Raw genomic sequence first — 14,447 nt, 5'->3', positions numbered from 1 at the left:
TGAAAATCGGTAAAAAGCATAAATGAGAGATAAGGAGAGGCAAGATGAAATGAAAATATATAAAATAACAAGAAAACAACTCATCCTTGTGCAGCTATGGTTACAGCCAGAGAAGGACGATGCCGAAGGACCTGTTCATAGAACGCTTTTGGTGAATAGAAGTAAGGGCGTTTATGCTGTGAAAATCTCAACTGATATGAGTGAGGCGAAACGGCCTGATGACCTCGGTATCAGCAAAGATTTGTTGATATGGCCATCTCAAGCTATCTGAGATTGATTTCCGGGCGAAAATATGAGAAAGGGATCAATGGAATGTGGCCCGGATTGACTAGAACTCCTTACTTGGAGCATGCTCTGTCATAAATGCAGGACTCAGCTGAACCCGCAGCATTACCATAGTGCTATATTACGTGCTGTCCCATCCTATACACTGCAGAGAGCGTGAATCCATCCGCCCCATCCAAAATGACTCTCACCAAGGCAGCTAATGCCTCCAGCGTGGAGGTCTACAAAGTTCTCAGCCTTGCCTTGAAATTCGACAATGAAGACCAGAAGCTATGGTGGCAGAGCACTGCTCCGATGTTTGCAAAAATGCTGGAATCCGCCAATTACGCCACATCTTGTCAGTATCGCTACCTCATCACGTACAAGGAGTACGTGATTCCCTGTCTCGGATGCTATCCGACCAACAGTGCTCCCCGCTGGTTGAGCATCCTCACTCGATACGGCACCCCGTTCGAATTGAGCTTGAATTGCTCAGATTCCCTGGTGAGATACGCCTTCGAGCCGATCAACCAACATACCGGGACCGCCAAAGATCCGTTCAATACACACGCCATCTGGGATAGCCTACAGCAATTGCTCCCTCTGGAGAAGAGCATCGACCTGGAGTTGTTCCGCCACTTCAAGAACGATCTCACCCTCGACAACGAGGAATCCGCATTCCTGGCTCGAAATGATCACCTTGTGGGCAACAACATCAAGACGCAGAACAAACTCGCCCTCGATCTGAAGGACGGCCGGTTCGTCCTCAAGACCTATATCTACCCCGCCCTCAAAGCAGTTGCCACTGGCAGGACAATCCACGAGCTGATCTTTGGCTCTGTGCACCGCCTGGCAGCCAGGGTGCCCCAGATCTTGCCCCCACTCAACATGCTGGAGGAATACATTCGTTCGCGCGGTCCCACCAGCACTGCCAGCCCCCGACTGATGTCCTGTGATCTCACCAGTCCATCCAAGTCGCGAATCAAGATCTACCTGCTGGAGCAGATGGTTTCGCTTGAGGCCATGGAGGACCTGTGGACTCTAGGCGGCCGGCGCCGGGACGCTTCCACGGTAGCTGGGCTCGCTCTGGTGCGTGAACTCTGGGATCTGATCCAGCTTTCACCGGGGCTGAAGTCCTATCCGGCGCCGTATCTGCCCATCGGCTCTATTCCAAACGAGCGGCTGCCGCTGATGGCCAATTTCACCCTGCACCAAAATGATCCGATCCCGGAGCCGCAGCTGTATTTCACTACCTTCGGGATGAACGACATGGCGGTGGCAGACGCCCTGACGACGTTCTTCGAGCGCCGGGGTTGGAGCGAAATGGCTCGCACGTACAAAAGCACTCTGAAGTCGTACTAGTAAGCCAGCCCTTTCTTCTGATGATGGTCTTTTGGGATCATGGATTGATGCGAACTGGTTTTCTTCGAGCGCCTTTTCAGTCCCCATGCGGATCATGACAGCCTTAACTATCTCCACGCCTACATCTCCTTCTCCTATAGAAAAAATACACCATATCTGAGTGTCTATCTCCAGTCCTTTGAGACTGGAGACTGGAAAGTTGGTAAGACTATTTACTCCCCTCTAAGAGCCACACTGGCGCCGCACTGAAGATGTCATTCTGACAATACTCTAGCAAACCTGTCGGAGCCAAAGGTCAAGTGCAGGGATACCGCTTGTCAACCCACAACCTTACTTCCAAGTCTGTCAAAGGCAGGCTTGACTCCGTCTACAGCTCACGAACAGCTCGGAAACTAGTTCCGCGATACCAATCCTTTCCACTTGTTGAACTATAACTGTGGGTGTATTATTCAATCATTCTGCCAGCTGGTGATGTTAAGCTGTCTTGAAGGGTGCCCCTAGACACAAGGAGGCTAGGAGCTATCTCGCCCTGCATGGCCTCATTCGCTACTAATTTTCTAGGACTCTGGCCAAAGAGATAATGCCGGCAACGTTTCGTTATTCTTTCTATTGTGAGGGCTCAAGATAAAAAGATCCCGCCATGTTCGAGAATATGATTGTCTAGAGGTGCAATGAAGATGCATATTCTTCAACCATAGCCTACTCACCTGCCGACAATCTATGTTAAGTTGGTTTTCAAACAGAAGTCCATAGACCAACTTCATAGCTATAGAAGCATACTTTGATACCAGAGGATTGCCCATTAGGTCAGAGATGGATTCCATTACCGCGGCAGTCGGATTTCACCGCTCCAGTGCTCAATGTAAGTCATGCGGGTATCAAAGAATGCAGTGATTGCGCTACTCTGGTACAGAAAGACAAGAGATTGCTTGCTACCGGTTCCACTATCGCAAGTTGCCTGTTTAGGGAGAGGAATGTTAGCTCACAACACCTAGAATTGGCTCGTAAAATCCCTCAGTAACTCATCTGTCACATTACCTGCTAGATAATTATTAGAAGCCTCATTACCTGCAATACCTCTCTTTTCCTCTAGTTCAAGACAGTTATCAAATGCATTTTTAGTTCGCCGAGAATGAGCTCAGAGTTGATATGTATAAGTGAGTCATTAATCATTTTTCCAAAGCATGGTGGCCGGCCAATGTATGATTGCCCACGTAGAGCATAACACGTAGCTGTTGTCTACACTCCGTAGGCCCCATCTGCCTCCATGGCTTTTCGGTTCAACCGGATTGGTGAACGGATGATACGGCCTACGGAAACAGCCGAGCCTTGCCCGAGATGATGGCCATTGTGGCGGTTGCGAGTCATGCTCAGGAATGCTTGTGGGACGTACCTTGCTCTTGATGTGGCCGAAGTAAGGGCTGGCATACGCTTCAGAGGCAAGCATCGACGTGAGGACTTTGAAAAGACGGTGAGTCCCCTTACAGCGAGTCATTACTGAGACAACGAAACCTCCAAGGCGAGAATTCCGCACTTCATTGTAGATACTGGTGTGCAGTTGTGCGACTTTGTGATGGTGCTAGTAGGATGTAATCCTTCTGGATCCATGTAGAGGCTTGTTGCATAGATGCCGCAAGGAAAAATCCTATACTTTTGCCGGACCAGATGTCAACGACGGAGGGCTGAGGATGCAAGGGCGGAAGTCCTAATCTCACAGAGGTGTTCGCCTTAGAATTTCAGTGGCGAAGGGGAATCAATGAATTGCTACAAATACTAGAAGTTAGACAAAGATTCACACACGGAGCATTGTATCGACTGTTCATTAAGAAATTAACCTCTACAAAGTGAACGTTGCTTGTCAAGATGTCATTCAAAAATGAAGGGGCCAAGTGTCCGCGTACAGCGTCGACCCAGAAGACATATACAACGGCCAATGGGTGTCCGTTCATGAAGCCTGAAGGCCCCCCGGCAGACGGCCGGACACTTGCCCTCGATGACCACCATTTGGTGGAGTCGCTGGCTCATTTTAATCGGGAGAAGATTCCTGAACGAGTGGTGCACGCCAAAGGTGCTGGGGCTTATGGGGAATTTGAGGTATCTATTTCCTAATAAGGAGTCGACGGCAATGGCTGGAAGACATACTGAATGATTACCCAGGTGACTGCTGACATTTCGGATATCTGCAACATTGATATGCTGCTTGGCGTGGGAAAGAAGACGCCGTGTGTGACGCGCTTCTCGACCACAGGGATGGAGCGAGGCTCTGCCGAGGGCATGAGAGACTTGAAGGGAATGGCCACCAAGTTCTACACCAAGGAAGGGAACTGGGACTGGGTGTGCCTCAACTTCCCCTTCTTCTTCATTCGGGATCCGCTCAAATTCCCAAGTCTGATGCATGCTCAACGCCGTGACCCGCGGACCAACCTCCTGAACCCCAATATGTTCTGGGACTGGGTGACATCTAACCACGAGTCTCTGCATATGGTTCTGCTGCAGTTCAGTGACTTTGGCACCATGTTCAACTGGCGGTCGCTGAGCGGGTATATGGCCCATGCCTACAAATGGGTCATGCCGGACGGCTCCTTCAAATACGTGCACATCTTCCTGTCCTCGGACCGCGGGCCCAACTTCAGCCAGGGCGAACAAGCCAAAGGCACCTCTGACCTCGACCCTGACCACGCAACCCGAGACCTGTACGAGGCCATCGAACGAGGAGACTACCCGACCTGGACGGCCAGCGTGCAGGTCGTAGATCCCAGTGAAGCCCCCGACCTCGGGTTCAACATCCTTGACGTAACCAAGCACTGGAACCTGGGCACCTACCCCAAGAGCCTTCCGACGATCCCGTCCCGTCCCTTCGGCAAGCTGACGCTGAAGCGGAACCCGCAAAACTACTTCGCCGAGGTCGAGCAACTGGCCTTCTCCCCGTCCAACATGGTGCCTGGCATCCTGCCCTCGGAGGATCCCATCCTGCAGGCGCGGATGTTTGCCTACCCAGATGCGCAGCGCTACCGACTGGGCGCCAACCACCACAAGATCCCCGTCAATCAGTGCCCAACGGCCTTCAACCCGACTCTTCGTGACGGTGCGGGCACTTTCGACAATAACTATGGATCCCTGCCCGGCTACGTGTCCGAATCGCAGGGCGTGAATTTTGCACGTCCCCACGAGCATGACCCCAAGTTCAATGCATGGCTCTCGCAGCTCTCATCCAAGTCATGGATGCAGACAAATGAGAACGACTACATGTTTCCGCGGGAATTCTACAAGGCGCTTCCCGAGTTCCGAAGCCAGGAGTTCCAGGACAAGATGGTGGAGAATATCATTTCGTCTGTGGCTCAGACGGGCAAGGAGATTCGGGAGAAGGTCTACTACACCTTCCATCTGGTTTGTCCGGAGCTGTCTTCACGGGTGAGACGAGGGGTGGAGAAGATGGATGCGTCTTTCGAACAAGTCCCTCTTGCCAGGCTCTGAGGTGTTCATCGCTAAAACGACGCCGTCAGCCAGAGTTGTCTTTTAAATTTTACAATCTCCCGTTACGCATCCGTAGAGGAGTAGTATGTGGGTTAATTTCCAGTAGCAGATTGTTTTATCTGGTCACTAGGATGCATGCAGGCCCAGCAAACGGCAACGACCGGTATTCTAGAAAACGCTTCACGTATCTATATTCCCCTTGCCTGCAGATTGTATAAAGTTATGCTTCAGAACTAGGGAACATGGCCCCTTGCGCATAAGTACACTGCATGTGGCTTACGATTAGGTATCATTGAAAACATTCATCCTTTCATGGAGTTTGGCCACCTGCTCCATCCGCTGCTAAAAGAGTTACTTGGAAGCATCCCTCACCATAGGCCAACCAAAGAGTGTGTCAGTGATCAAGGCTTCCATGACATCTGAATTCAAGACAATGCGAATGTCCCATGGAGCCTTCTCGGTCTTTCCGACAGCCCGTTTATTAGCTGGCATAACAACGCATACGCCATCCGTGGTTCCGACATCCATTTCAAAGTTCTCGACATGCCCAATGCCTGGACCGAAGTCGAGCTCGTAAACTTTCAGATGCCGCCAGCTGCTGATGAATATGGGGTCAGTGAAGTGAATGCCAATTTGCTCCCAATCATCCTGACTGTGCAGGTAGTGAAGGAGCCCGCGGATATGCTCTTCGTTGACAGCGTTCAGCCCAAGCCGGATACGGAAAGCCACGTGGGCAATCCAAAGGAGATCATCTCGGTCGATTTCAGGATGATTACATGCTGGGACAGGTGAAACCATGGTCTCCGGGTCCTTTTCGGCTGGTCGATGATGAGACGCCCATACAGTGGTCACTAAGTTTCCAAGATAATGCCTCGGCATGGGCTTCAATCGTTCTCGGAGATTCACAGCCATCGCAAGGCTACTGCTCATATGTTCCTGGGCCCCCGTTGCTTCCCTGGCTTTCTCAACACTTACCGCAAGCAATGCGGTCAACACGTCGTTGCTAGAGAGAATCTGTGGCCAGTTCGGGTCCGGGTAGATCATCGAGCTTTGGGAGCCCCTGTACGTGCGTACAAGATATGGTAAAAGGCTGTTACATGCTTCTCGCAGACATTTGATTTTCTCGGAAGACAATAGGAACGGCCAACTGCACAGCATAGCGGGGAAAGATTCGGGTTCTACTTCTGTGTGTGCACAGTTGATGGCATACGCTGCCTGGCAAGGATTCGCAACAGCAACACCAGGATCGGACAGCAGCCCGCGCAGTTCGGACTCGATGCCGCCAGTGGTGGGTAGAGAGACGATGCTAGCTGGATCGGCACGGCAACAGTCGGCCAGTATTTCGAGGACATTACCGGCTCCAGTACCGTCAAACACAGAATGGTTGTAACCCATACATAGCACGAGGCCATCGGCCAAGAAATTGGCCTGGAAGCGGAGCACGGGTCTGGGTTTCGATGGCGGAATGAAATCCGGGAGTGGATGATATGACTGATTGAGTAAAGCAGTATTCCTCCATCTATCTGAGCATCTAGTTGCAGGCCATGCGTGATTGGGATATGACCTAACTAGGAGCATGGGGATCTCTTGGAGAGAGGGACAAGGCATCTGCACTTGGAGGACCCCGACTTTTTCGGCGAGATCCGCACATGGCACGACTTCTCCGGAAAGAAATGGCAAGCATGATAGTAGACGGTCGATACCATCTCGCAGGCGCGAAAGACTGCTTATTTCATCTACTCCGCGAAAATATAAAGACTTGAAGATGTAGACTTTGGGCAGGGAATGGTCCACGGGACTCAGACGGAAGGGTTTAAAAGTTGCTTGTTTCTTCATCTCCGAGAGAGAAAAGGTGCAATATCTTATTCTTCAATTGCGCACCAGAAGTTGAGGCGTTCTGGGAGAAAGTGTGGTCGACCCTTCCTTTTACTGTTGCAAATAGAGATACAAGCCTCCCTTGCAGAGCCCAAGAACATGCCCAACTCTTTGCAAGAATATCTCCAATTAATCTGGGCTCACCGCCACTTGCTGTGGTTGACAAACCATCGAGACGCAGAAAAGATGCATACATTTCACAGCAAGTACGCGGTCATTCATACCCTAGTAGATGCACGTACATCTGCCGAGTTTGATTTGGTAATGCTGTACCAGCCAGTAAATTTATATTTGCTCAGTTAAGAAAACATATCATCTGCTACACGAATCTGCTGTAGCGCCACTAGATTTGCCAATTCAAGGAGGGTGTCTGGGCTTCACATCTCCCTTACATAGGTCCCTCAAGGGCAGAGCTATGCCGAAGCGACTAGGCCGGAGAGTATCATTCATGGATTTGCATCACTTACGGTCCGGCTACATGCATGCTCCCCAACAAGAGACTAGTGTGTACCATTCGTGGGCAGTACTTGAATACTCCCATGTCAGAATGCTATTGTACAGTGGTAAACACCGCTTCATATTGACTGAATCTAGGCAAGAAGAACTAAGATTGATCTTACTCTAACCCAATCGCCATATCTTGCCTCCTTCTCACGGCGAGTTTTGCCTCAGAATCCGATATCAACTCTATCCCCACAGATTGGACTTTGGGATGCGCGCCACCTGCCAGTTTGAAATCATATTTTGCGACAATATGGTAGAGGATGATCTTGACCTGAACGGCTGCAAGAAACCGCCCTGGACATGCATGGATCCCGTGGCCAAATCCCAGATGCCATGGGCTCGTAGATACAAGCTGGCACTTGCTTTCAAATCCAGGCTGGTCACGCATCTTTTGGAAGCGATATCCGTCGTACGTATCCGGGTCAACGTATATCTTTGGATCTCGCATACCGAAGATTGTATTCCCAGGACGGTCCCTTTAGGGATTTGGGTGCCATCAGCAAGGGTCAAGTCATCCATTGCGTATCTTCTCATGAGTACTAATGAAAACAGTTAGTGTGGTACCACAATGCGGTATTCACCGTTTCTTCCCAAGGAAGAAGTTACAGATCATGACATGCATACTTGACTCGGTTGGTTTCAGTCGTTGGCTCTCCTTGATAGCACTATCCATGAGCAGCAGTTGATTTAGGCTGGCGTTCTTCCACCCATTCTGTTGAGGCCTGACTGAGATAATTTCTTGACGCAGGGCAGCAATCAGGTCCGGCTGCGTACTGAGATCGAGAATGACCTGGGTCAACAGGTCCGTGGTCGTATGAAGCGCGTTGATCGAGAAAAGTAAAGGACTCATAGCGGCATCGTAGGAACGCCCTTTGGCAGCTCGCTCCGTCCACTCTATCGCGTCATCGTAAACAGGCGGTTCACGTCCATGTGAAGCACATCTAGCCTTCTCTTTCTGTCGAGCGGCAATGACAGGCTCGATGAGGCTACGAGTTCTGCTCGCTAGGTACCGCAGTCGTCGACAGGATGGGAGAAACCATTGGGCGATGGGCCGTAAGATCTGGGGCCAAAGACGGAGCTCTCGAGCCGCTAGAAACCCGACGGACGCATACTCGTCCGTGACTTCCAGCCATTCCTTATGGCCGGATAGTTCTGGCCCATAGAAAAGCAAGGCCGATAGGTGGGCAATGATATCATGGACAGAAGATTTTGCCGTCACCTCGTGCCATTCTGATCCCATCAGTTAGCTACCACAGCAAGAAGTAGGGAGAACTTTCACCTATTTCTCTCCCCCTAGCGCTGATGAGCCACCAGGATGCAAGGGGCAGTAACCTTGTGAGACACTGCCCAGCGCTGAGTCGACCCAATAGCTTCGGTCGGCGATAATTACGCGAAGAATGCTGCAGAGAAATTCCAGGGCCTCGAGATGTTAGGTTGAAATCTGCGCATCAGTAAAGCCGGCAAGGTCCACGAGGTGCCAAAGAGAAAATATCTCAACCTAGTAAGGCTTTGATGGGAGCCTTGTACATGTTAACACAGCGGTTTGTCGTCAAAATCCCTGGGTACTTGTGACCGAGCTGAGAGGAGTTCTCATTATGGTTGATTCCACGAATAACACTGGCAGGTCTTGCAACAAACTGGTCTACCCAAAGAGATGATTCCTGAAATCATCGCAACATAATATGGACTGGACAAATGTCCACTCTATCTACGGCATGCAGGCACCGACATTGATATTCGCCCCATATACCGGCCGTGAGTCCTCACTCAGTAACCAAACAATGGTTCTAGCCACATCCTCGGCCTCAATCAACGATAGCCCCTCCTTTTTGTATGACTCCTCTATTTCTTCAAATGTCTTCGCCATAGGAGCAAACTGAGGAAGCATTGGCGTGTTTGTGACTCCTTCAAGAGGATGCTGTGATTAATATAATGGCCTTCCATGCCGAAGAAGGGGGCAGGAGACAACCCACCTGGAGAGACGTTATTGACCCGAATCCCCAAGGGAAACGTATCCGCAGCCACACAAGTTGTGAAATAGGCACAGGCTCCCTTTGAGGTCCCGTACGCATACACGTCCGGCATGTGAGAAACGCCCGCTATACTGCCAACGTTGACAATACTTCTGTCTCCGGCAGGGAGACCCTTCATGGCACGCACCTCCTCGCGCGTGCAATAGAACACGCCGTTCAGGTTAGTGTTCAGGATCCTGGTCCACTCTTCGTCCGTCTCCTCTGCAATCGTGGGGGTATGTCGCATGCCAGCACCCTGAGCTATACCGGCTACATTGGCGGCTCCATGGAGGTCTCCAAAGTCAGAGATGATGCCCTCGATCCATTGCTGAACTTCCACGGAGGAGGTCACATCAACTGTAGCGCAATGGACTTTTGTCGATGGATTGATTTTCTTGAGTGAGGCTTTGAGATCCTCGAAGTTCTTGGACGAGATATCGCAGACGCACAGAACCGCAGCGCCACGTTCAGCGAGCAGGCGGCAGGTCGCCGCGCCAATGCCGGAGGCGCCGCCAGTGATGGCGAATATTCGGGATTCGACTGATGTCATTATTGGAGAATCTGTTCTAACCGGTGTGCGCTGGTGTACTGGAGGAATAGCTGGTTGGCAACCTCTAAACATTTTCCATGAAGGCCTTGTCGTCGTGAGACCTTTATGCCGTTCATAGTCGGAACTTTTCGTCTCCAGATGATGTCCTCGTTTCTCATCATTCTTTTGTATTTACTCCTTGCTTTGGCTAGCACATCCTCGGCTTTCGGGTCACAGAAGCGTTCCCCCTCTATGGAAGGTGTCTGGTTACACAGGCATGCTGTTGTGCTACAGCGCAACAGATCACCCATCAATTCAACAAGAGACTGATCGTATTATGCTGCTGATTGCTTAGACGTGACTCACATGCTTCAATAATGGAACAGCCGATTGAATGCGTAAAGGAGTCGGTGAGGTCTTTCTATTGCCGTAAGACACCCGGGAATTCATAAGACCTCCTCCGAGTTCCACAAGGCAATGGCGGTTTCCCTTGCTTCCTCTGCATTGTTCTCCCTGTAGGGAGGAAACACACCGCAAGTTTCCAATTGGCATACAACTCACTGTCATGGTACGTGGAACCTGCAAGAAGTGTTAGTATTAAAGACATAGTGGCCACACGAACATACGTCTGTTGCGCAGCTACGTACATAGCACCTCTTCCTTGGGTCTGCTCAAGAAAGCAATAAGTCTGGGAAACAAGAGACTTGCCTCGGCCACACTACAACTGCAACACGATGACCAAGAGCGATGCGCAAGGGCGTCATCCACAAGAGACAGCGATTCATGCAGCAACAAAAGACGAAGTGGTTCAAGATCAATGGAGAGCTCCATTTGAAGTATTGAGTCGGACGCTAGTGTTTCAACATGAGGGGCACAAACTTTGGTGGGAACGGGCAGCTTCAAAGCTTGCCACATACCTTAGGCTTGCAAAGTACAGCTTGGTATCTCAGTACCAGCATCTGTTGATGTTCTACTCCGTCTACGCGCCGAATCTGGGACCCTGGCCCAACGAGAAGCGAGATAACGTTCACTGGGTCTGCGGTATCTGCCCTGGAGGCGAGAACCTGGAACTTAGCATCAACTACCAACAAGGATCGAAATGCACTGTTCGCATCGCTGCTGAGACCATTACGCCCGCGGCCGGTACTGATAAGGACCCTTTCAACCTGACCGCTGAGAAGAAGATGATCGAGGATCTCAGGGCCATCCAACCGGATCTTGACTTCACTTGGTTTGATCATTTTCAGCGGGAGGTTCTGGTGCCGGAAGAGGTGGTTCTGAGCAATGACGACGTTCTCTCCAAAGTCCCGTTCAAGAATCAGAGACTCCATGGGCTTGATCTGAGTGAAGGAGCATTTATGTTGAAGTCCTACTTCATGCCTGCGATTCGCTCCGCCATTACTGGGATTGAAACCACACAGATTATGTTTGAATCTATCCGAAAGCTGAATCTCAAGAATGCCAACATCATCTCCGCTCTGAATACGCTAGAAGACTGGATGGTTCCGACGAATGGCTGTTTTATGGAGTATTGGGATGCTGTTTCCTATGACGCGGTCGATGCTGATAAAGCCAGGATCAAAGTATACACAGGGATTTGTATGAAGTCATTAGAGCAGGCCCGTGATGTCTGGACGCTGGGAGGGCGGCTCCAGGACGAAGACATCGAGAAAGGCTTTGATCTTGTGGCGAGGCTGTGGAGACGTCTGATGGATGAAGAGCCATCAACCTGCGAGATGAAGTACTGGATGCAATGGGTTTGGGAGTTGAGGACTGACGTTCCTATCCCTGTCCCTAAGCTATACTTTAGTGTTGCTGCAGCTGAAGATCACTATGTCTCCGATACGGTCGTCGAAATCCTCGACTACCTCGGTTGGGATGAGCATGTCCAGACTCATCGAGCCTTGATGGACGAAGCCTGGTAAGCCAATTTTTGAGAAGAATCCACTGGATGGTCCAAGCTGACTGCCGGTAGGTCTTTGGGCCAAACCACAAGGAGTTATTTTGCTTTCAGCTATATCTCAGTTACCTACCACCACATCAAAGGTCCCTATATCACAACGTATGGTAACCCCAGCGGGCCACGACCTGTTTATTGATGGCCGTGCAGAGCGATAAGAATATTCCAAGAATGAAAAATAGCATTCTCTTTGTAATGAGTTCTTGTGCCGTGAATTACATTGTATTGCCCAGTCTAGCCCGACATATAGGTTCGGTTACCCACATCTACCCTGACCGGTAGGGGAAGGAGTTGCATAGTACACTCAGTCAGCTCACTACGCAATATCTAGGTAACAACTCTGGGTGTGCTTATCTTCCTTCTAGAGGAGTTGCTTCACTGCTTATAGACGAGCAAACTGGGGGCGATGCCAAGGTATCGGTGCGGAATTTGTCTTTCTCTAGGCTTGAATATTGACAACAGAGCATTCTTAGCGGGGTCAGGAGAGATTGTTACACGGGAGGCCCCTTGCGTATGCTTTGTACATTGCACCTAACTCTCTTGACCTTCCTGGCGGCGCACGCTTCTAAAAATTTATGAGCTTGACTATATGCGTCCCCAACTGAAGATGATTCAGTACCCCTGCTGTTCAATTTGATGCTAAACAGAACAAAAGCTTGTCATATAACCTGATCTAAGGGTTCTCTTTAGTACCAGCTTCTACCAAAATGCTTTTTCTCACATTCTTTTTCCCAGTGGTGACGCTTTTACTTGCTCACACCATTCAGAACTGGTTCCGTTTGAGACATATCCCTGGACCTTTGTGGGCCAAAGTAACGGATCTATGGCGCGCGTACCACTATATCAAGGGCGACTACGGCGATGTGCTTCTGACCCTTCATAGACGCTATGGAGACCTAGTACGCACTGGCCCCAATTCTGTCAATCTGGGAAATCCGTCAGGTGTTCCCGTGCTATACCGTACGAATCCAACTCTGAAGAAGGTAAAGGGCAGCGTCCCCTTTCTTCCTGGCCCACTCGGGGTAGTGATATCTCATAGCTGCCAGCAGCTAATCTACGTAGGGTAATTTTTATATTTCCGTTGCAACTTCTGAAAGAGGCAGAGAAATACATTCGGTCGGTTCGACTATGGACGAAGAAATTCACACCAGGTTGAAGCGTCCGATGGCGCCATACTTTGCCATTCCAAGCCTGTTGGGGATGGAATCAGCGATGGACGAAATCCAACAAGAACTAGAGGATCAAATCTGTCGTCGAGTCACTGTAGATGTGGTGCTGTGGATGCGTTTATTCTCCTTGGAAAGCTTATACTGGATCGCCTTCTCTAACAAGCTGGGATACCTGAGTCAAGGGAACGATGCCGACGGGGTCCTGTCCATGTTGCAAAGCAAATTCGTGTTTGCTTGCTATACTTCCACTGCTCCCATAGTGGGCTGGCTGGCCAACTATGTGGCTGGGTTCATAGGGCCAGGCTTGGATTCCCTTTTCCCAAAAGCTGCACAGGAGCTGCAGTCGCGCCGTCGCAACAAAAAAACTAAAACGACCCACCGGGATTTACTGGCCCACTTTATGGACGCCTCTCAGAAGGACCCGGAGACTCTCGAAGAGAAAGGTGTTCTGGGAGCAACCATATCAACTATATTCGCTGGATCCGACACGACCGGTACAACCCTGACTTTCCTCTTGTACTATCTCGTCAAGCATCCTGCCGCTCTTGCGCGTTTACGGGAAGAGTTGGACTCTGCCGTCCGCTCCGGCAATCTCAGCTATGCGCCCAAATGGACAGAGGTGTCCACCCTCAATTATCTGCAGGCGGTGTTCAAGGAAACCCTAAGGTTGCACAGCGCTGCACGCATATCCCTCTACCGTGCTGTCGGCCCCGAGGGGCTGGACTTGTGTGGTGAGCGTCTTCCTTCCGGGACCAACGTCGGATGCTTTGGTTATACAGCACACCGCAATGAACCTGTCTACGGAAGTGATGCGGGGCTGTTCCGACCAGAAAGATGGATAGAGGCATCGAATGAATAAGTGCTTGCCATGGAACGGGCGGGTCTTTGGTTCGGACAGGGCAAGCATGGGTGCGTCGGGAAGAACCTCACCAGAATGACGGTCACGAAGCTCATAGCCAGGTTACTCGTTCGATTTGATGTATGAAATTCCTGAATTCCTCTTTGTGCCTCTATTTCTTCGCCTCTGAGACTCGTTAATGCTGACTGTGGGTAGATTTCTGCTGTGAATGTCGATGAGGAGCTGGGAGTCCTCCCTGGATCAGTTACTGGATATGCGGATCACGAGTACTGTATGACGTTCAAGGAGAGAATTCATGTTGAAAACAGTCTTTAGGATGCCCAAGAAGAGGTGGAAAAAAGGGGGCTTTTTGGCTATTGCTTAGATGCTTAAGATACCTCTTCAACTCCTATGTTAACTCTCTACGAAGGATATTGCAGCTTTAGTGACGCTCAGAGGA

General features: G+C 50.4%; 7 protein-coding genes across 7 annotated transcripts; 4 read left to right on the top strand and 3 right to left on the bottom strand.

The window, feature by feature from the left end:
• Positions 1-465: 465 nt before the first annotated feature.
• On the top strand, positions 466-1,626 carry dmaW (tryptophan dimethylallyltransferase fgaPT2; the record flags this gene model as incomplete). The annotated part of the gene is made up of 1 exon (XM_043272404.1): positions 466-1,626. The coding sequence occupies one exon, from the start codon at positions 466-468 to the stop codon at positions 1,624-1,626; it is 1,161 nt and encodes a 386-aa protein (XP_043128339.1).
• A 1,863-nt stretch (positions 1,627-3,489) lies between these two features.
• fgaCat (catalase easC) lies at positions 3,490-5,100 on the top strand (the record flags this gene model as incomplete). Its single annotated transcript, XM_043272403.1, has 2 exons — positions 3,490-3,720; positions 3,784-5,100. 2 exons carry the CDS (start codon positions 3,490-3,492, stop codon positions 5,098-5,100), a joined length of 1,548 nt encoding a protein of 515 aa, XP_043128338.1.
• Positions 5,101-5,451: 351 nt separating this feature from the next.
• fgaAT (fumigaclavine B O-acetyltransferase easN) lies at positions 5,452-6,495 on the bottom strand (the record flags this gene model as incomplete). The annotated part of the gene is made up of 1 exon (XM_043272402.1): positions 5,452-6,495. The coding sequence occupies one exon, from the start codon at positions 6,493-6,495 to the stop codon at positions 5,452-5,454; it is 1,044 nt and encodes a 347-aa protein (XP_043128337.1).
• A 1,096-nt stretch (positions 6,496-7,591) lies between these two features.
• Positions 7,592-8,589, bottom strand: easM (cytochrome P450 monooxygenase easM; the record flags this gene model as incomplete). The annotated part of the gene is given in 4 exon segments (XM_043272401.1): positions 7,592-7,912; positions 7,930-8,018; positions 8,104-8,568; positions 8,586-8,589. The coding sequence occupies 4 exon segments, from the start codon at positions 8,587-8,589 to the stop codon at positions 7,592-7,594; spliced, it is 879 nt and encodes a 292-aa protein (XP_043128336.1).
• A 598-nt stretch (positions 8,590-9,187) lies between these two features.
• Positions 9,188-10,041, bottom strand: fgaDH (chanoclavine-I dehydrogenase easD; the record flags this gene model as incomplete). The annotated part of the gene is made up of 2 exons (XM_043272400.1): positions 9,188-9,384; positions 9,453-10,041. 2 exons carry the CDS (start codon positions 10,039-10,041, stop codon positions 9,188-9,190), a joined length of 786 nt encoding a protein of 261 aa, XP_043128335.1.
• A 713-nt stretch (positions 10,042-10,754) lies between these two features.
• Positions 10,755-11,945, top strand: fgaPT1 (fumigaclavine A dimethylallyltransferase easL; the record flags this gene model as incomplete). The annotated part of the gene is made up of 1 exon (XM_043272399.1): positions 10,755-11,945. The coding sequence occupies one exon, from the start codon at positions 10,755-10,757 to the stop codon at positions 11,943-11,945; it is 1,191 nt and encodes a 396-aa protein (XP_043128334.1).
• Positions 11,946-12,687: 742 nt separating this feature from the next.
• Positions 12,688-14,008, top strand: easK (cytochrome P450 monooxygenase easK; the record flags this gene model as incomplete). Its single annotated transcript, XM_043272398.1, has 2 exons — positions 12,688-12,963; positions 13,043-14,008. 2 exons carry the CDS (start codon positions 12,688-12,690, stop codon positions 14,006-14,008), a joined length of 1,242 nt encoding a protein of 413 aa, XP_043128333.1.
• Positions 14,009-14,447: the final 439 nt, after the last annotated feature.

This window comes from Aspergillus viridinutans (genome assembly GCF_018404265.1).
Source record: "Aspergillus viridinutans IFM 47045 DNA, scaffold_8, whole genome shotgun sequence".
Taxonomy (NCBI): Eukaryota; Fungi; Ascomycota; class Eurotiomycetes; order Eurotiales; family Aspergillaceae; genus Aspergillus; species Aspergillus viridinutans.
Note: the sequence above shows the minus strand (reverse complement) of the source record. Positions and strands in the feature narration are given on the sequence as shown.